At 43.2% G+C, this 23041-nt stretch overlaps 1 protein-coding gene across 1 annotated transcript in view; it reads right to left on the bottom strand.

The window, feature by feature from the left end:
- Positions 1-422: 422 nt before the first annotated feature.
- LOC123990367 (disks large-associated protein 2) overlaps positions 423-23041 on the bottom strand; it is an 86867-nt gene continuing 64248 nt past the window's right edge. The window contains exons 2-3 of the mRNA XM_046290934.1: positions 2973-4192; positions 423-434 (exon numbers count right to left, since the gene is read on the bottom strand). Of these exons, the coding sequence (XP_046146890.1) occupies positions 423-434; positions 2973-4115 (1155 nt within the window). The 5' untranslated portion in view covers positions 4116-4192. The remainder of the gene's footprint in view (positions 435-2972; positions 4193-23041) is intronic.

The following is a 23041-nucleotide window of genomic DNA, read 5'->3' as shown; positions in this document are numbered from 1 at the left end:
TCACCATCTGGTAGTCCAACGGACAAATCTGGGTTTGGCGGATGCAAAGATAATGCTACCTGCCCGAATGCATAGTGCCAAGTGTAAAGTTTGGTGAGGAGGAATAATGGTCGGAGGCTGTTTTTCATGGTTTGGGCTAGGCCCCTTAGTTACAGTGAAGGGAAATCTTGACACTACAGCATACAAAGACATTATAGACAATTCTGTGCTTTTGAACTTTGTGGCAACAGTTTGTGGAAGTATCTTTCCTGTTTCAGCATGACAATGCCTTGTGCACAAAGCGAGATAATATAATAATAATAATATATGCCATTTAGCAGACGCTTTTATCCAAAGCGACTTACAGTCATGTGTGCATACATTCTACGTATGGGTGGTCCCGGGGATCGAACCCACTACCCTGGCGTTACAAGCGCCATGCTCTACCAACTGAGCTACAGAAGGAACACAGAAGATCCACAGAAGATCCATACTGAAAAGGTTTGTCGAGATTGGTGTGGAAGAAGTTGACTGGCCTGCACAGTGCCCTGACCACAACCTGATCGAACACCTTTGGGATGAATTAGAACGCCGACTGCGAGCCAGGTCTAATTGCCCAACATCAGTGCCTGACCTCAATAATGCTCTTGAGGCTGAATGGAAGCAAGTCCCCGTAGCAATGTTCAAACATCTAGTGGAAAGTCTTCCCAGAAGAGTGGAGGCTGTTATAGCAGCAAAGGGGTGACCAACTCCATATTAATGCCCATGATTTTGGAATGAGATGTTCAACAAGCAATACTTTTGAGTGTGTGTGTGTGTGTGTGTGTGTGTGTGTGTGTGTGTGTGTGTGTGTGTGTGTGTGTGTGTGTGTGTGTGTGTGTGTGTGTGTGTGTGTGTGTGTGTGTGTGTGTGTGTGTGTGTGTGTGTGTGTGTGTGTGCGCGTGCGCACATGCATGTACATTTGTGTGTGTGTGTGTGTTTGAAAACGTGCATGGTGTCTGAAAAACAGCAGGAGTGGCCCACAAGATAGAAACCCTGTGGCAGGTTATCCAAGTCAGCTTCCATCCTTATTATTTACAGTGTCTTCCTCCATCATGAAATTGATTCCCTCAATTGATCGCGCCATCTAAATACACAATAGCTCTCCCAGGTAGCACACAATAGGGATTCACAGATAAAGGTTCTAGCCTCACACATAAAGGAGCTGGGATTTTTCCTTTGAGAATAGCAAAGGACAGGTTTGTTTAAGGAGTTTTTACTGACTGGGCTCCCTGATCGATGCGTTCATCATTATGTTTTTCTCGGGAAGACCTTTCTAAGAATCAATGAAATCAATGGTTGTTATTGTTTGTAATATACAGGTAACTGCTAAAATAAAGGAAACATGAGAGATACAGAGTATATAGAAAGCAGGTGCTTCCACACAGGTGTGGTTCCCTTGAAAGAGGGGTCTCAAAGGAGTATAGATTGACCTTTTCACGAATGAGTTCCAAATATCTCTAACAGTCGTCCCAGCGTGAGTTTATTTATGCGGGTGATGTCAGGAAGCACTCCCTGTTCCAACATTGTTACGCAACAGGACAGTTAGACTGTTTCAACTTGTCAATTTCAAATGATTTTCTAACAACAGAATGAATTGAGTTGTGTTCCTCCTTCTCATTAATTCACATAAGAAGTAGCCCATTTCACTGTTGCGGACAATTTATGTTTGACGCTTTACTAAGCCGGACAAACTTCTCTCTTTGAGGCGAGCCCAAGCTCTTCTCAGGTATTTCCCCCAGATCAAGTATGAAGACATTGCGCATCTCTAGCAAGACCAAGCCTTGTACAAACTTTGTCCCCCCGGCACATTTTATAGGTGGCACTTGCCTTCATTGTTGTTTTCCTTATAAATAATAACTTTGGTCATGTGTGCGTTCAAAGTTAGTGCCTTATTTTCTGTACATCGTCTTGTCGTTTCTTCTGTAGCATACCGTATGTATGTATGGAGCAAAATGTATTTATTTACTGTTTCATTTAGGTTTTCAAGTACTGGTTACAAATAATGCATTCCAATTCTTGCATACATTGTAATGGACACATATGCTGTGTGTAAAAATAATCGTTTGAAGCTAATGCTAAGCTATTTGTGGTGTTATGTTGGTTGACATCATACAATGCATTCTGGTCTTCTGAGTTCCCAGTTGTCTTGAATGCACTGAAGTTTAAAGTCAGAGATTTCCGATTTCCCATTTTCCAGTTGTTTTGAACACGACATCAGATTGTAACTTTGGTACCTCAGAGTTGCCACCTCAGATCCCCCTTTCCAGGAGTTTAATTTTTATTTAGCGTATAAACTTCTGTGTTTGCCACAGATTTATTGAGAAATAGCCCATCATAGTAACATTTCATGCATCATAACCCCCCATACCTTCCCCCATTTCTATCCCCGATGGGCTCCTAAAATGGTTTCATCCATGCTTAGCTTTCACACTATGGTTTGGCTAGGCCGTAGACTTGTATTTGGTGTGATGATCTGTGAGGTGGTAACACAAATACCCTCGAACTAAAGCTTTCAGTCTGCACTTTAACCTCATAGTAATCCAATCCAAAGAGTTTGAGTACAGAGCCTAAACAACAACAAAATTGTCACTGTCCCAATACATTCAGAGCACACTGTATGTGAGATTAAAGCATTTCTCATCAATATGAGAGAATCAAATTAGGCCTACCTGGGTAATGATAAGCAGTATTCCACATAACACAAAAGTTACTATTTTTAAAGTTATTATTATTATTATTATTATTAGTTACTGTAAGCTTTGTGCAACATTCAGAGTAACATCTACATTACGGTGGCGCACACACACACACACACACACACACACACACACACACACACACACACACACACACACACACACACACACACACACACACACACACACACACACACACACACACACACACACACACACACACACACACACCACAAAACACATACCACCACTGACCTGTAGGTAGTGACAGGCCCGTAGCGAGGGCTTGAGGTCTGTGTGCATCATGGGTTTCTCGAGGTTGAGGGAGGACTTCCTGTAGGCCTCCTTGGCCTGGCTGACGGTCAGCGTGGACCAGGAGCTCCTCTTCATAAACTTCCCCTCCGGAGTCATGGCCATGCTCTCACATGCTGAGCACTTGACATCGTTGTTGCTCTTGGAGGTCTTGAGGGACAGGTCCCCAAAGTGACTGTGGTGCATGGAGTCCGGGTAGCAGTGTGCGGCATGGGCATGGTCGCCATGGTGACGGCTCATGACACTGGGCGTGCGGTAGGTGCTGTCGCTGTCCAGGTTGTCGTCGGAACTCCAGAAGCCGCCCGCTCCCCCCGAGCGGTGCGTCTTGCGCTCTTTGCTCTTACTTCGCTTGCTGCCATGCTTGGAGCCTCCGTGGTGGCTGTGTTGGGAGCCGCCGTGGTGTCCCCCTCCTCCACCGTCACCTTTGGTTCCGTTCATCTTGGATGAGCCCTCCAGGGAATGGGACTTGGTGAAGAGCTTCTGGACGGAGTGGACAAGGTGGCGGATGCGTCCGGGGCTCTCGCTGCGTTGCTCCGTGGTGGTGGTGGTGGACGTCCTCTGGTACTGCAGTGTGTGGAAGCCGTCACGGTGCAGTGGCAGCTGCTTCTCAAACTGGTCAAGCAGGTTTGCCGGGATGCGGTTGCTCTTGCCGCTGCCCTGGTACTGCAAGGCTGAAGTGGTGGGGGCAGCAGCAACATGGGAGGTGGCGGAGGCGGTGATGGCGGCGATGGCGGCGCAGTCATCCCGCGTGGCCGAGTCATAGTACTGGGAGCTGTAGTGCATTCTGGGGAAGGTGCTGCTGGAGATGTGGTCAATGCCTGCGCCGCCACCAACACCCGACGAGGGTGCCATGATGACGGGGGACATCATCATGCAGTCAGAGTGGATGGAGCTGCGTGGTGAGTAGCGGTGGTGGTAGTCCATTGGGCAGCTCTCAGTGGGGCTGAGCAGGTAGGAGGAGTGGCGCGACTCAGAGGCTCCGCCATGGTGGCCCATGCCATGGAAGTCTTGAGGGTGGTCAAACTGGTCTAGCCCATGGGGCGAGGGGATCTGGTGCTGGGAGCGGCCACCCGATAAGCCCTTCATGTTCCTGGCTGGGGGGACAGGGAGGCGTCTGTCTTCATCGAAGTGTCAAGACGGGGACCAAGGGGAATACTGCTGGTCTGTCAGAGATACACAGAGGGAGAGAAATAAGATTAATGCTCAGACTGGTGTAAATGCATTCAGTGACCTTACGTAAGTACAGTAAGTGATCACTCGAAATCTCCATTAAAACAAGAGCTGCTGTTTCAGCTGCTTTCAAAAACAGCAGCAAGGTAGCTGGCAAATTGTTCCTTTAATTCAATTCTCATGAAATCTAATAAAGATTTTGATAATTTACTTTGAAGATCTACTATCGCACATGTGTCAAACTCATTTCATATTGGGTCCTTGATATGCAGGTTTTTAGCTCCACCCATGTATATTATTTATTAATTAAGGTCACTAATTAGTAAGGAAATATCATTTTTATCTATACTTTTCATTGCTGTCTCTTTACCACCAGAAACCAACGCTGGCACTAAGACCACACTCAATGAGCTGTACAGGGCCATAAAGCAAACAAGAAAATCTTCATTCAGAACCTGCACTCCTAGTGGCCAGTGAATTTAGTGCAGGAAAACTGAAATCTGTCTTACCTCATTTCTACCAGCATGTCATCTGTCCATAACTCTATCCTCATTCTCATCAATGATAAGATTACATAAACTCTACTGTGTAAAGTCTACATATCAGAGTTATCAAATTCACATGGAATTGTTGTTCAATGTAAATGTTTGAATATTAAATTATTCGTGATGGGATGAAATGTGATTTTTTTCATGAGTGAATTAGGTCTGACTCAATGGCCCGCCCACGAAAATCAGAAAAGCAATCAAATTAATCGTTTACCTTTGATGATCTTCGGATGTTTTCACTCACGAGACTCCCAGTTACACAATAAATGTTCCTTTTGTTCCATAAAGATGGCTGCCCAAATTCTGTTATGCATACAAAATGCTGCTGGCACCCAGCCATACAATGACGCAATGTTATCTTTCTCGCTCATTTTTCAAAATAAAAGCTTGAAACTATGTCTAAAGACTGTTGACACCTTGAGGAAGAGATAGGAAATGAATCTGGTTGATATCCCTTTAAATGGAGCAAAGGCAGGCTATGGAACAGGGAGTTCCATCCAGCCACTTCCTGGTTTGATTTTCCTCAGGGTTTCGCCTGCAATATCAGTTCTGTTATACTCACTGACAATATTTTGACAGTTTTGGAAACTTTAGAATGTTTTCTATCCAATACTAATAATAATATGCATATATTAGCAACTGAGACTGAGGAGCAGGCCATTTAGTTTGGCAACTTATTCATCCAAGCTACTCAGTACTGCACTAACAGCATGCGCTGACCAGCTTGCATGTTTGTCTTCACTGACATTTTCAACCATAAGAAGTTAAGAGTTTATTCGGAAGATAACAGCTCTATAAATATTATTTATTGGTGCCCCGACGCTCTTACATTTACATGATTGGCCCAATCAGGTAATATTAATTACGGAGAAATAATTTTATAGAATAGCATGTCATATCATAGCCAAAGACACGGCATCAGTGTGGCAGGGCTTGCAAACTATCACAGACTACAAATGGAAATCTAGCCACGAGTTGCCCTGTGACAAGCCTACCAGATGAGCTATAAATGCCATCGATGCTTTGAGGCAAGCAACACTGAACGATGCACAAGAGCACCAGTTGTTCCGGACAACTGTGTGATCATGCTCTCCATAGCCAATGTGAGTAAGACTTTTAAACAGGTTAAAATTCAGAACGTTGCAGGACCAGACGCATTACCAGGACGCACACTAACAGCATGCGCTGACCAGCTGGCATGTTTGTCTTCACTGACATTTTCAACTTCTCCCTGACCCAGTCTGTAATACCTACATGTTTCAAGCAGACCAGCATAGTACCTCTACCAAAAACGCCAAGGTAACTAGTCTAAATGACTATTTCCCAGTAGCACTCGCATCTGTAGCCATGACATGCTTTCAAATCAAATCAAATCACATTTTATTGTTCACATGCAGATGTTAATGTGAGTGTAGCGAAATGCTTGTGCTTCTAGTTTCAACAGCGCAGTAGTGTCTAACAAGTAATCTAACAATTCCACAACAACCACATTATACACGCAAATGTAAAGGGATGGAAAAAAATATGTACATATAAATATATGGATGAGTGATGGCCGAGCGGCATAGGCAAGATGCAATAGATGATATAAAATACAGTATAAACATGTGAAATTAGTAATGTAAGATAGGTAAACATTATTAAAGTGGCATTATTTTTGAAAGGCTGTTCATGACTCACAACAACACCATCATCCCTGACACCCTGGACCCACTCCAATTTGCATGCAGCCCCAAAAAATCCACAGATGTCGCAATCTCTATTGCACTCCATACTGCCCTTTCCGACGTAAGACAAAAATAACACCTACGTGAGAATGCTGTTCATTGACTACAGCATTCAGCACCATAGTGCCATCCAAGCTCATCACTAAGCTAAGGACCCTGGGACTGAACACCTCCCTCTGCACCTGGATCCTGGACTTCCTGATGGGACGCCCCCAGGTGGTGAGGGTAAGCAACAACACTTCTGCCACGGTCACCCTCAAAACGGTGGCCTCTCAGGGCTGTGTGCCTAGTCTCCTCCTGTACTACCTGTTAACCCACAACTGCTTGGCCACTCACGACTCCAACACCATCATTAAGTTTGCCGACGACACAACGATGGTAGGCTTGATCACCGACGATGATGATACAGCCTATAGGGAGGATGTCAGAGACCTGGCAGTGAGGTGCCAGGACAACAACCTCTCCCTCATCAGCACGACAAAGGAGCTGATCGTGGACTACAGGAAATGGAGGGCCGAGCATGCCCCCATTCACATTGACGGGCTGTAGTGGAGCGGGTCGAGAGCTTCAAGTTCCTCGTGTCCACATCACTAAGGATCTGTCATGGTCCAAACACACCAACACAGTCGCGAAGAGGGCACGACAACGCCTCTCCCTCAAGAGGCTTACAAGATTTGGCATGGGCCCTCAGATCCTCAGGAAGTTCTACAGCTGCCATTCATGACCTCTATATCAGGTAGTGTCAGAAGAAGGCATTAAAAATGGTCTCCAGCCACCCAAGTCATAGAATGTTTTCTCTGGTACCGCACGGCAAGCGGTACCGATGCACCAAGTCTGGAACCAACAAGACCCTGAACAACTTCTACCCCGAAGCCATAAGACTGCTTAATAGTTAGTTAAATAGTTAACCAAAAAGCTACCCGGACACAAAGGCAACCCAAGAACACAAAGGCAACCTGCCTAAATGACTACAGATCCGTAGCACTCATGTCCATACCCATGAAATGCTTTGAAATGTTGGTAATTGCTCACATCAACATCATTATCCCAGAAACCCTAGACCCACTCCAACCTGCGTACCGCCCAAACAGATCCACAGATGATGCAATCTCTATTGCACTCCACGCTGCCCTATCCCACCTGGACAAAAGGAACACATATATGAGAATGCTATTAATTGACTACAGCTCAGCGTTCAACACCATAGTACCCTCAAAGCTCATCACTAAGCTAAGGATCCTGGGACTAAACACCTCCCTCTGCAACTGGAACCTGGACTTCCTGACGGGCCGCCCCCAGGTGGTGAGGGTAGGTAGCAACACATCTGCCACACTGATCCTTAACACTGGAGCTCCACAAGGGTACTTGCTCAATCCCCTCCTGTACTCCCTGTTCACCCACGACTGCATGGCCAGGCACGACCGGGTGGTGCCAGAATAACAACCTATCCCTCAACGTAACCAAGACTAAGGAGATGATTGTGGACTACAGGAAAAGGAGGACCAAGCACGCCCCCATTCTCATCAACGGGGCTATAGTGGAGCAGGTTGAGAGCTTCAAGTTTGTTGGTGTCCACATCAACAACAAACTATAATGGTCCAAACACACCAAGACAGTCGTGAAGAGGACACGATAAAGCCTATTCCCCCTAAGGAAACTAAAAAGATTTGGCATGGATCCTGAGATCCTCAAAAGGTTCTACAGCTGCACCATCGAGACCATCCTGACTGGTTGCATCACTGCCTGGTACGGCAATTGCTCGGCCTCTGACCGCAAGGCACTACAGAGGGTAGTGCGTATGGCCCAGTACATCACTGGAGCTAAGCTGCCTGCCATCCAGGACCTCTACACCAGGCGGTGTCAGGAAGGCCCTAAAAATTGTCAAAGACCCCAGCCGCCCCAGTCATAGACTGTTCTCTCTACTACCGCATGGCAAGCGGTACCGGAGAGCCAAGCTAGGACAAAAAGGCTTCTCAACAGTTTTCACCCCCAAGCCATAAGACTCCCGAACAGATAATCAAATGGCTACCCAGACTATTTTCATTGTGTGCCACCCCCAACCCCTCTTTTTACGCTGCTGTTACTCTCTGTTTATCATATATGCATAGTCACTTTAACTATACATTCATGTACTTACTAATTCATTTGGGCCGACCAACCAGTGCTCCAGCACATTGGCTAACCGGGATATCTGCATTGTGTCCCACCACCCACCATCCGCCAACCCCTCTTTTATGCTACTGCTACTCTTTGTTCATCACATATGTATAGTCACTTCACCATATCTACATGTACATACTACCTCAATCAGCCTGACTAACCTGTCTGTATGTAGACTCGCTACTTTTATAGCCTCACTACTGTATATAGCCTGGCTTTTAACTGTTGTTTTATTTCTTTACTTACCTGTTGTTTACCTAACAAATTTTTTGTACTATTGGTTAGAGCCTGTAAGTAAGCATTTCACTGTAAGGTGAAACACCTGTTGCATTCGGCGCACGTGACAAATAAACTTTGATTTGATTTGACTATCTGCATTGACCGTTTGCACAAACTCTGACTCATCATTTATGCTGTTGCTACTGTTTACTATCTGTCACATTAATCCCAGTTATATGTACATATAGTATCTACAATTGAAGTGCACACATGACTGTAAGTCGCTTTGGATAAAAGCGTCTGCTAAATGGCATATATTATTATTATTATTATTAAGTTTACATACTCCTTAGCCAAATACATTTAAACTCAGTTTTTCACAATTCTGGACATTTAATCCTAGTAAAAATTCCCTGTTTTAGGTCAGTTCGGATCACCACTTTATTTTAAGAATGTGAAATGTCAGAATAATAGTAGAGAGAATTAATTACTTCAGATTTGATTTCTTTCATCACATTCCCAGTGGGTCAGAAGTTTACATACACTCAATTAGTATTTGGTAGCATTGCCTTTAAATTGTATAACTTGGGTCAAACGTTTTGGGTAGCCTTCCACAAGCTTCCCACAATAAGTTGGGTGAATTTTTGGCGATTCCTCCTGACAGAGCTGGTGTAACTGAGTCAGGTTTGTAGGCCTCCTTGCTCGCACACACATTTTCAGTTCTGCCCACAAATTTCTATGGGATTGAGGTCAGGGCTTTGTGGTGGCCACTCCAATACCTTGACTTTGTCATCCTTAAGCCATTTTGCCACACCTTTGGAAGTATGCTTGGGGCCATTGTCCATTTGGAAGAACCATTTGCGACCAAACTTTAACTTCCTGACTGATGTCTTGAGATGTTGCTTCAATATATTCACATAATATTCCTGCCATCTATTTTTTTAAGTGCAGTAGTCCCTACTGCAGGAAAGCACCCCCACAACATGATGCTGCCACCCCCGTGCTGCATGGTTGGCATGGTGTTCTTCGGCTTGCAAGCCTCTCCATTTTTCCTCCAAACATAACAATGGTCATTATGGTGAACAGTTCTATTTTTATTTCATCGGACCAGAGGTAATTTCTCCACAAAGTATGATCTTTGTCCCCATGTGCAGTTGCAACCTGTAGTCTGGCTTTTTAATGGTGGTTTTGGAGCAGTGGTTCTTCCAGTTGATATAGCAGTATGTTAGCAGTATGTTGATATAGGACTCGTTTTACTGTGGATATAGATATTTTTGTACCTGTTTCCTCCAGCATCTTCACAAGGTCCTTTGCTGTTGTTCTGGGATTGATTTGCACTTTTTGCACCAAAGTACTTTAATCACTAGGAGACAGAACGCATCCTCCTGAGCGGTATGATGGCTGTGTGATCCCATGGTGTTTATACTTGCATACTATTGTTTGTACAGATGAACGTGGTACCTTCAGCCATTTGGAAATTGCTCCCATGAATGAACCAGACTTGTGGAGGGCTACAATTTTTTTGCTGAGGTCTTGGCTGATTTCTTTTGATTTCCCATGATGTCAAGCAAAGAGGCACTGAGTTTGAAGGTACGTCTTGAAATACATCCACAGGTACACCTCCAATTGACTCAAATGATGTCAATTAGCCTTTCAGAAGCTTCTAAAGCCATGACACAATTTTCTGGAATTTTCCAAGCTGTTTAAAGGCACAATCAACTTAGTGTAACTTCTGACCCACTGGAATTGTGATACAGTGAATTACAGTGGGGCAAAAAAGTATTTAGTCAGCCACCAATTGTGCAAGTTCTCCCACTTAAAAAGATGAGAGAGGCCTGTAATTTTCATCATAGGTACACTTCAACTATGACAGAAAAAATGAGAGAAAAAAATCCAGAAAATCACATTGTAGGATTTTTAATGAATTTATTTGCAAATTATGGTGGAAAATATGCACATATTCATCAAACGTGCACTCTCCACTTCATGTTTCCACAATCCACACCCAGCAGCACACATTAAATCACGGTGCTCTGAAGGAGGGTCTAAAGAACAGGGGTCAAACTCATTCCACCAAGGGCCGAGTGTCTGCGGGCTTTCGCTCCTCCCCTTGTACTTGATTGATGAATTAAGGTCACGAATTAGTAAGGAACTCCCCACACCTAGTTGTCTAGGGCTTAATTGAAAGGAAAAAACAAAAACCTGCAGACACTAGGCCCTCCATGGAATGAGTTTGACACCCCTGGTCTAAAGTCTTATGAGGAGAACATGGTGAGTGCAAGTTATTACTTATCAAATTGACAATAGTTCCACTCATATCTGAGGCTGACTAAGAAGTAATTGAAGCTGTATAGGAACCTGCAGTCCCCCCCCCCTCCTGTGTCAGGTCTATTTAAAACAGATGACAGGCTGTTCCGTCTCTGCCACCAGTGCAGCACAGCTCCGTGAAGGCTGGTTGTGCCCGGCTGACAGGCTCAGGCTAATCATTCTCTAGGCTTTACCGGATCTGGAGAGGCCCACAGGAATGTTTTATCTCTTCTATTTCTCCTCTCATCTCCTCTCCTCTCCCTTCCATAAGACTCCTTAAGAGTCCTCCATAAACAAAACCATTGTACTCTACATCAGTTCCTGTTCCACTTCTAGTACTATACCTAGGAGCTTAGGATTAAAGACATCTTCCATTCTGACAGATGAAAGGCAGTTGCACTAGCAATACACTAACATGAGTATGTACTTGTAACATTTCATTTTGATACAAACTGTTTGCAACAATCCCTTATCAACACACCCCCCAAAAATATTTGGGAATATTCATTAACCAAATATTGTTACACTGGCTGGGAAATTGCCAAGATGGTCGCACAAAAAGATTACCAAGGACTTATCATTCTGGAATGTCATTTGAACAAAATTATAAACAATATTGAACAAGAACCCCAAACCAGATGATAAGGAGTATCGGAATTAACTTGTTATTTAATCCTTCTCTTGCTGCAGGAAACCCCTGTCATTAATACATTCACAATCGTACATACTGTTAGGGACTCTGATCCCTCCACACTGTATCAAAAGAGCCTGAAATAAAATGCACAGTTGTCGTGGCAACCACTGCTGAAAACTGAAAAACATAATAGGATTTTCACATCTGTTCAGGAGGACCCTATCTTAAAAGGAAATTGTGCAATGTGATACACGTACACTACCGTTCAAAAGTTTGGGGTCACTTAGAAATGACCGTGTTTTTGAACGAAATGCAAAAGAAGAATTGGTCCATTAAAATAACATCAAATGGATTAGAAATACAGCGTAAACATGTAATGTTGTAAATTAATGTTGTAGCTGGAAACGGCAGATGTGTTTATAGAATATCTACATAGGCGTACAGAGGCCCATTATCAGCAATCATCATTCCTATGTTCCAATGGCATGTTGAGTTAGCTTATCCAAGTTTATCATTTTAAAAGGCTAATTGATCATTAGAAAACCCTTTTGCAATTATGTTCGCACAGCTGAGAACTGTTGTACTGATTAAAAAAAGCAATAAAATTGGCCTTCTTTAGACTAGTTGAGTATATGGAGCTTCAGGATTTGTGGGTTCGATTATAGGCTCAAAATGGCCTGAAACAAAGGACTTTCTTCTGGAACTCGTCACTCTATTCTTGTTCTGAGAAATTATTCCATGCATGAAATTGACAAGAAACTGAAGATCTCGTACAACGCTGTGTACTACTCCTTTCACAGAACAGCACAAACTGGCTCTAACCAGAATAGAAAGAGGAGTGGGAGGCTTTTCTTTAAAAAATTCCAAACTAAGTGACCCCAAACTTTTGAAAGGTAGTGTGTATATACTTATACACAATTGTCAGGGTGGTGTACGGCATGTTGCAAGGATTCGTGGAAGTATTGGAGGGGGACCAATTATTATTTTAGAGACTTTGTAATATATTTTTTATTAAAAAATGTTTATGAATTTCGCAGGCTGCAACAAAATACCACTGTGGATAACATTTGTATTTCTCTACGTCCAGTAGAAAGGAACTTTAGCTTTAGCGCAATGACTGCAATGACTAACTAGCGTTAAAAGGTATGTTAACGCAATGACTAAGTCTACATGGACAGTTAGCATGCTAGCTGTTCCTGTTCATCCAAGTCTGGGGAAGTAGATAAATGGCTGAATTTTCAAAATCTCAAACTATGATTTTAATATGGAGGAAATTAGAGTCATTGGAGCTAATTACAGTTTTTTTCTGCATAGAAAACTCCTAGGTGGGCCATCTAAGTGGTAATTTTCAGGATGGAAAAACAGTTTAAACTTACACGACACACTGTTAAAATGAAGTGCTTTGTAACTCAGAACTAGTGGCAACTTTACTGCCAGCAACTTGTAGGAGATGAAACTCTAACTTTGCTGGAGTATTGAAACACATCATCCTGAGATGTTATGAAACATTACATCATGCGTTGTAACATCACTTAATCAAGCGTTGTGCAACACCTCGCCAGGGACTGGGAACACTACCGGAAGATGTTGAAAACACTATTTTGGTGTTTCAAGTCTGTTTAGTGCAGAATTAGGTAGCTTCTCTTTGGGTGTCATTTTCTCTCTCTAAACTTCTAAACACTATTATGGTGTTTCAAATCCTGTCTAGTGCAGAATTAAATCACTTCTGGGGTATTTTCATTGATTAAGTATCTGATCATTGGCAGGCGTTGTTGATAAGTGCTCAATCTGCCAGCAGTAACTAGAGGCTTCACAGCAAGCATAGCAAGATCCTTTATCTCCCTCTACCATTAAAGTTGGAAATGGTAATTGGTCTTCTCATCATTGAACGCCATTTTGCCTGATAGTTTTGATAACCGTTCTTCATGATCCATTAGGCCAACACCTCATGGCACAACAAGTTACTAAATACAAATATAGAAGTATACTAATAATATATAATATATGAATATAATAATAATAATAATAATAATATAATAATAATAATATAATATAGTAATAATATAATATAATAATAATAATATAATAATAATAATATATAATAATAAATAATAATAATAATAATAATAATAATCATATATGCCATTTAGCAGACGCTTTTATCCAAAGCGACTTACAGTCATGTGTGCATACATTCTACGTATGGGTGGTCCCGGGGATCGAACCCACTACCCTGGCGTTACAAGCGCCATGCTCTACCAACTGAGCTACACGCATACAACATTGTGTAAAATAATCACAAAGTCGACAAAAATGTAATTACAATCCTCTAAAAATAGAGCCAAGTGGAAGGAGATTAAAACCAGACTTCTAATTAGTTAAATTACTAAATTGTCTTGTTGTTAATCTTATAAAATATACTTAGGCCAATATTTTCAGAGACATGTTAAATTGGATTTATTTAAATTAAATGATCAAATCATTGAAACGACTTACATTTTTATCAAGTGCATGTTTAATTTTTTTTTTTAACCCTTTTTCTCCCCAATTGGTAGTTACAGTCTTGTCCCATCGCTGCAACTCCGGTAAGGAGAGGGGAAGTTTGAGAAACATGCATCCTTTGAAACAAGTCAGTGCCAAACCACAGTTGTTTCTTGACACACTGCTCGCTTAGCACGGAAGCCAGCCACACTTATGTGTCAGAGGAAGCACTGTACAGCTGGTGACCAGAGTCAGCCTGCAGGCATCTGGCCTGCCACAAGGAGTCTCAAGAGTGCGATGGACAAGGACATACCGGCTGGCCAAACTCTCCCCTAACCTGGAACAATTGTGCGCTGCCTCATGGGTCTCCCAGTAACAGCCGGCTGTGACACAGCCTGGGATCAAACCCGGGTCTGTAGTGACGCCTCAAGCACTGCGTTGCAGTGTCTTAGACCACTGCACCACTTGGGAGGCCCTTGTTGGTTGTTTTTTGAGTCAATTTCAATTCACCCGAGAATACCATTTTTTTAGTATGGTCGAGTGTGTAAAATTCCAATGACATGTACCGTTTTACTTCCCCAGAAGTCAGGGGTCCAATTTCCACTTCCAACTGTCCCACATTCACCCCTCTGTCTCCTATTTCTAATTGGTCTAAATAAAGCAATTCAAAAATGAATGTGGAATTCCACAAAAATATTCTTCATAGGCCCTTATCATCAATCAATATTTAGGCAACAAACCATTTGCATTTCTTAACCAATTGACTATATAAGAGACATATAAGAGCCTTTTACATGCACTGAAAACCCCCTCAAATAGTTTTTACCACACTCTTCAAAGCACCAATATTCACATTGAAGAACCTCTTTGGGTGTTTCAGAGCACATTTATGATTTTATTTTAAAAGCACTTTCCGTGTATCAAAACACTTACGTTTGGTTTACATTCAAACACCCTCCAAACACCAGATCTCAGGTTAGATGCACTACTTGTCATGGTTCCTTTACACCTATCATGGTGTATTTGAGTCTTTCTATTTTTACACTGCAGTCAGGGAGAAAAGAACATTCCAGAGACTGGCCATTCAGGCCACATGTCCATTGATTGTGTTGTAATGTTTGAGCAGAGGAATACAGCATTAGCCATGTTAAAATGCATAGAATGGCTTTTACACTGCACCATTTACTCTCAGCTCCATGACAAACTGTAGAATTGCTGGAAATGATCTTCAAAACTGCAACGTTTTCTCTACGCTGCCTTGATACCTTTCTAGCTAATAGACACAAAGTTGACCCTTTTTTATTGCTGACATATGATGGGGGTCCCTGGGTCGCAGGTTTGCCTGGGCAGGGGTCCCGTACAGAAACATTTGAAAGCCCCTGCTTTAAGGGATAGATGTCTTCTAACTTCACACACACATGCAGGCACACGCACACGCACACGCACACCTGTAGAACTCACCAGGTCCTCTGACAGACCATCATAGCAATCATGCCTGACCCTTACCTGCCTGGCTTGATCCCAGCCTGTCCAGTCTCTGACCACCCGGTCCAGTCTCTGACCTTGCCCTACCCGGAAACCTGCTTCCCTGTGACTTCTCTACATGTGACCAACCTACTGAGACCTCCACCTGTGACCTGCTGGCGCCTGGATCTGCCCCTTTCTGTTCTGTCCTGCCAAAGCAGAATAATGCTACAACGGCCCCATAGTTATCGACGAAGAGAAAGAAAAAATGACTGGGTCAGTAGAGTAGAGGCAGGGATCAGCCCAGTGAAACTCATCAGACAGGCTTGGCAGCGCAATAAATCAGCCTTAGCGAGACGCTAACCCCTAACATGCAGACGATATGACAGGTCCATCTTGTACTCTACGTACATATGAGGGAGAACCAGGAGGATAGGAGGACAAGGGCAGTACTGCTGGATGGCTGCCGGCCATGGGGGAAAAAAGTCACTGTACATACTGCACCTGCAGTATAACAATTAAAACCGTAGCCATCTCACTCTTGTTCTCGCTTTCTCTCCCTCTCCCTCTCTCTACAATGCAGCACACAGCAAAGCAGATGAGATGGACTGTGTGGTTGCCAAGGCAACTACGTGTCAAAATGAGGCAAGCAAGCAGTAGTCATACATGTATAGAGCGCTGTACACATTGCACGTATACAGTACAACGTGTGCACTTACGGTACACACACACACACACACACACACACACACACACACACACACACACACACACACACACACACACACACACACACACACACACACACACACACACACACACACACACACACACACACACAAGCACGCAGACACACACACAAACGCATGCAAACACGTGAACACTCAGGTTGACAAACCCAATTGGATGTCAACAGAAAATGAACCCACAGCGGTCTAGTATACAGTATTTCCACATGGGCAGGGACCAAGGGGTCATTAACTAGTGTAATCGAAACACTTTCTGCTCTGCAGGCTGGAATAAGAATGAGATACACCACACATAAGGGACTTAGTCGTACATCATGTTTTTTTCTCCAGGAAACTCTCTGCATTCTCTGGATATCAAATCAAAGTTTATATGTCACATGCACCGGATACAACAGGTATAAACAATACATTGAAATGCTTACTTGCAAGCTCTTCCACAACAATGCAGTATTCAATATCAAAGGTAAATAAATAGGAAATCCAGAAAAGAATCATAAAAAGAGTAGATAGTCAATACTAGGTCAGTGCCAGTGCGGTATCAATGTGCAGGGACACGGCGGTAGTTGATATGTAAGCAAGAGTAAAAGGGATTGGGCAAAATGAAAACAGATTTTTAGAAATCTTTGCAAATGAATAAAAAAAAAAACAGAAATTCCATATTTACATAAGTATTCAGACCCTTTGCTATGAGACTCGAAATTTAGCTCAGGTTCATCCTGTTTGCAATGATCATCCTTGAGATGTTTCTACAACTTGATTGGAGTCCATCTGTGGTAAATTCAATTAATTGGACATGATTTGGAAAGGCACACACCTGTCTATACAAGGTCCCACTGTTGACAGTGCATGTCAGAGCAAAAACCAAGCTATGAGATCGAAGGAATTGTCTGTAGACCTCCGAGATAGGATTGTGTCGAGGCACAGATCTGGGGAAGGGTACCAAGCAATTTCTGCAGCATTGAAAGTCCCCGGGAGCACAGTGGCCTGTGTTTGGAACCATCAGGACTCTTCCTAGAGCTGGCCGCACAGCTAAACTGAGCAATCGGGGGAGAAGGGCCTTGGTCAGGGAGGTGACCAAGAACCCAATGGTCACTCTGAAAGAGCTCTAGAGTTCCTCTGTGGAGATGGGAGAACCTTCAAGAAGGACAACCATCTCTGCAGCACTCCACCAATTAGGCCCTATGGTAGTGGCTAGAAAGAAGCCACTCCTCAGTAAAAGGCACATGACAGCCCACTTGGAGTTTGCCAAAAGCACCTAAAGGACTCTCAGACTCTGAAAAAAAAGATTCACTGGTCTGATGAAACCAAGATTGAACTCTTTGCCCTGAATACCAATCGTCATGTCTGGAGGAAATATTGCACCATCCCTACGTTGAAGCACGGTGGTGGCAGCATCATGCTGTGGGGATGTTTTTCAACGACAGGGACTGGGAGACTATTCAGGATCGAGGGAAAGATGAACAGAGCAAAGTACAGAGAGATCCTTGATGAAAACCTGCTCCAGAGCACTCAGGACCTCAGAGTGGGGTGAAAGTTCACCTTCCAACAGGACAACGACCCTAAGCACACAGCCAAGACAAAGCAGGACCGGCTTCTGGACAAGTCTCTGAATCTCCTTGAGTGGCCTAGCCAGAGCCCGGACTTGAACCCAATCAAACATCTCTGGACATAGCTCTGGACATCTCTGAACACAGCGACGCTCCCCACCTAACTTGACAGAGCTTGAGAGGATCTGCAGAGAAGAATGGGAGAAACTCCCCGAATATACAGGTGTGCCAAGCTTGTAGCGTCGTACCCAAGAAGACTTGAGGCTGTAATCTTTATTTGCAAAAATGTCTAAAAACCTGTTTTTGATTTGTCATTATGGGGTATGGTGTTTAGATTGAGGGGGAGAATATTTTTTTATATACATTTTAAAATAGGCTGTGACGTAACAAAATGTAGAAAAAGTCAAGGGTTCTGATTTCTTTCCAAATGCACTATATGTGGTGAATGTGTGTGTGTGTGTTTGTGTTACAGTGTGTGTGTTTGTGTTTGTGTGCATTGATGTGTGTGTATGTGTCAGGATGGAGACTTGTGAGTGTGCATAGAGTCAGAGCAGAGTGTCTGTGGGTGAGGGTGGGCAGCCATTGATTAGCTGTTCAGCAGATTTATTGCTTGGGGATAGAAGCTGTCTTGGGATATATATTCCTGGAATATAACATTTTGGGATAATCTCCTATACAATGGGTTAAAGTTATGTAAAGTAATCATAGTTGTAAAACAGTAAGTACTGGCTACTTCTCAGTATTCAACTGTGAAGAGGAGTAAAAGAGGTTGTCCACTATCGGCAAATCTATTTAATAAGGCCACAGCTATTAAAATCAGATCCAACATTAATGGGGCTAGAAATACAGGGCTTAAAAACAAAGGTGACATTGTATGCTGATTATTCATGTTTTTTTTATCCACAATTTGCCTCACAGAGGATCTACATCATTTTTCCTTACCTCTCTGGATTCCTATCGAATGATGATAAGTGTACTGCGATATTACGTATTGGATCACAAAAAAAGACAACTTTTTCATTACTGTGTAGTTTACCAATACAATGGTCTGACGGTGAAGTGGACATACTAGGTATTCATATCCCGAAAGAAACAAAAAGGATCTCACTAAAATACCTTTTAATATTAAGGTAGCAAAATAGATAAGATCTTGCTACCACGGAAAGGAAAATACATGTCTATTTATGGAAAAATCACCCTTTGGTCTCCTTGCTTTAATCATATTCCAGTTTATGTATTTGCTCATGACTGTCTACACCAAACAACTTGTTGTATAATTTGATTTACACAACATGCCTACCACTTTGAATGTGCAAATTATTATTTTCTTGCGTATGTCTCTATAAGCTTGGCACATCTAGCAACTGGGATGTTTGCCCATTCTTCAAGGCAAAATTACTCCAGCTCCTTCAAGTTGGATGGGTTATGCTGGTGTACAGCAATCTTTAAGTCATACCACAGATTCTCAATTGGATTTGACAAGGCCATTCCAAGATATATACATTTTCCCCCTTAAACCCCTTGAGTGTTGCTTCAGCAGTATGCTTAGGGTCATTGTCCTGCTGGAAGGAGAACCTCCGTTCCAGTCTCAAATCTCTGGAAGACTGAAACAGGTTTCCCTCAAGAATTTCCCTGTATTTAGTGCCATCTATCATTCCTTCAATTCTGACCAGTGTCCCAGTCCCTGCCGATGAATAACATCCCCACAGCATGATGCTGCCACTTCTGTACTTCTCCACAACTTTGTCCCTGACCTGTTTGGAGTGCTCCTTGGTCTTCATGGTGGCACTTGCTTGGTGGTGCCCCTTGCTTAGTGGTGTTGCAGACTCTGGGGCCATTCAGAACATGTGTATATATACTGAGATCATGTGACAGATCATGTAACACTTAGATTGCACACACACATTTAACTAATTATGTGATTTATGAAGGTAATTGGTTGCACCAGATCTTATTTAGGTGCTTCATAGCAAAGGAGGTGAATACATATGCACGCACCACTTTTCCGTTTTTTGTTTTCTTTAGAATTGATTGAATCAAGTAATTTTTAAAAATTATTTTGTGTATGTCCATTGCACGAAATCTAAATAAAAATCCATTTAAATTGCAGGTTGTAATGCAACAAAATAGGAAAAACGCCAATGGGATGAATACTTCTGGAAGGCACTGTATATAATGAATATGAATTCAGTGGGCATAAATTCTTAAATATTACTGCATTAGACCTCTCACAAAAGGCTTCAGTCATACAAAACATTATACTTAAATCTGAAATGGTTCTCTAGCACAGGTATTCCCAAACTGGGGTACGCGCATTGTGACTCACATAAACAAATATATATACTGTATATTTTCCAACGGAGCTATACATTTGGGTGAGGTTTTTTTCTCGCCTGAGTAGCCTCGTTACACTATCTTTTTTTTAAACATCTAGCAAAATAACAACACAATGTCAAATACAGGTAGCCTAGTCAAATAGTTAACATCCAATCACATTAACCATTACTCTCCGGTGTGAATTCCACTAACGATCTTTAAGTAGACAAATGTAGCTGCTGCTCATGTTGGTATCTGTACTAATGGCGCAAAAGTCATGACAGAGAGACACGTGAGTGGTAACGCGCGTGCAAGCAGTTGCTCCCAACGCCACTTGGGGACACTGCAGCATCCACCATGAGGCTCTTGCTGCCAAGGGAATGCCTGACAGCAAGAAAGATGTTTTGAACACTCCAGTGAAAATGGTTAACTTTGTTAAAGCAAGGCCCCTGAACTTGTGTATTTTCTGCACTATGCAATGATATGGGCAGCAACCATGCAATGCTTTTACAACATTCAGAAGTGGGCTGATTATCAAGGGGCAAAGTATTGACACTTTTTTTAAAATTGAAAGACGAGCTTAGTTTTCTTTACTGACCATAATTTTGACTTGTCTGACCACTTGTATGATGCCGAGTTTCTCACATGACTGGCCTATCTCGGTGATGTTTTATCTCACTTTAATGATCTGAATCTAGGATTACAGGGACTCTCCGCAACTATGTTCAATGTGCAGGAAAAAAATGTGGCTATGATTAAGAAGTTGGAGCTCTTCTCTGTCTGCATTAACAAGGACAGCACACAGGTCTTCCCATCATTGTATGATTTTCTGTGTGCAAATGAAATCAAGCTCACAGACTATGTCAAATGTGATATAGCGAAGCACCTGAGTTGGGTGTGCAATTATGCAGGTACTTTCCCGAATCGGATGACACAAACAACTGGATTCGTTATGCCCTGCCTCCAGTCCAGTTAACGATATCTGAACAAGAGAGCCTCATCAAAATTGCAACAAGCGGTTCTGTGAAAATGGAATTTAAATAGAAACCACTACCAGATTTCTGGATTGGCTGCACTCAGAGTATCCCGCCTTGGAAAATTGCGCTGATGCCCTTTGTAACCACGTACCTATGTGAGAGTGGATTCTCGGCCCTCACTAGCATGAAAGCTAAATACAGGCACAGACTGTGTTTGGAAACCGGTCCCACGCACCAAGCTTCCAGTGCGCCTCCACAGTCCAGTACGTCCTGTTCCTGCTCCTCGCACTCGCCCTGAGATACGTGTCTTCAGCCCGGTACCACCAGTGCCGGCACCATGCGTCAGGTTTCCAGCGCGCCTCCACAGTCCAGAGCTTCCGGTGACAGTTCCCAGTCCAGCGCTTCCAGTGACAGTTCCCAGTCCAAAGCTTCCGGCGACAGTTCCCAGTCCGGATCCTCCAACGACTGGCCACAGTCCGGAACCTCCAGCGACGGGCCACAGTCCGGAACCTCCAGCGACGGGCCACAGTCCGGAACCTCCAGCGACGGGCCACAGTCCGGAACCTCCAGCGACGGGCCACAGTCCGGAACCTCCAGCGACGGGCCACAGTCCGGAATATCCAGCGACGGGCTACAGTCCGGAACCGCCAGCGACGGTCGCCGGCCCAGAGCCTCCGGTGATGATCAACGGTCCGGTTCTACAAAGGCGGAGGGATCAGCGTAAAGAGGGAGAGCTGCGTCCAGAACCAGAGCCGCCACCGAGGGTAGATGCCCACCCGGACCCTCCCCTATAGGTTCAGATTTGCAGGCCGGGAGTCATTCCTGACTGATGTCTTGAGATGTTGCTTCAATATATCCAAATCATTTTCCTCTTACTCATGCCATCTATTTTGTGAAGTGCACCAGTCCCTCCTGCAGCAAAGCACCTCCATAACATGATGCTGCCACCCCCGTGCTTCACTGTTGAGATGGTGTTCTTCGGCTTGCAAGCCTCCCCCTATTTCCTCCAAACGGCAGGGTAGCCTAGTGGTTAGAGCGTTGGACTAGTAACCGAAAGGTTGTAAGTTCAAATCTCTGAGCTCCCTGAGCTGACAAGGTACAAATCTGTCGTTCTGCCCCTGAACAGGCATTTAACCCACTGTTCCTAGGCTGTCATTGAAAATAAGTATTTGTTCTTAACTGACTTGCCTAGTAAAATTAATATTAAAAATTAAAAAACATAAATATGGTCTCATTTATCTCAGAACAGCATCCGTGTTTGATTTCTATTAGCCATATATTTTTCAACTGTGCTGTAATGTTTCACAAATATCCTGATCCTTATTATCTTCATAATTTCTACAGATTGTAAATTAAAGATAAAGTGTTTTGTTAAGACTATTCTTAAATTATTGATTGATTGTGTATTACATTGTAGAATAATAGTGAAGATATCAAAACTATGAAATAACACATATGGAAACATGTAGTAACCATAAAAGTGTTAAACAAATCAAAATATACTTGATATTTTGGATTCTTCAAAGTAGCCACCCTTTGCCTTGATGACAGCTTCGCACACTCTTGGTATTCTCTCAACCAACTTCATGAGGAATGCTTTTCCAACAGTCTTGAAGGAGTTCTCACATATGCTGAGCACTTATTGGCTGCTTTTCCTTCACTCCACGGTCCAACTCATCCCAAACCATCTCAATTGGGTTGAGGTCGGGTGAT

The sequence above is a fragment of the Oncorhynchus gorbuscha genome, linkage group LG12, assembly GCF_021184085.1.
Source record: "Oncorhynchus gorbuscha isolate QuinsamMale2020 ecotype Even-year linkage group LG12, OgorEven_v1.0, whole genome shotgun sequence".
Lineage (NCBI taxonomy): Eukaryota > Metazoa > Chordata > Actinopteri > Salmoniformes > Salmonidae > Oncorhynchus > Oncorhynchus gorbuscha.
This window is presented reverse-complemented; position numbering and strand designations above follow the sequence as displayed.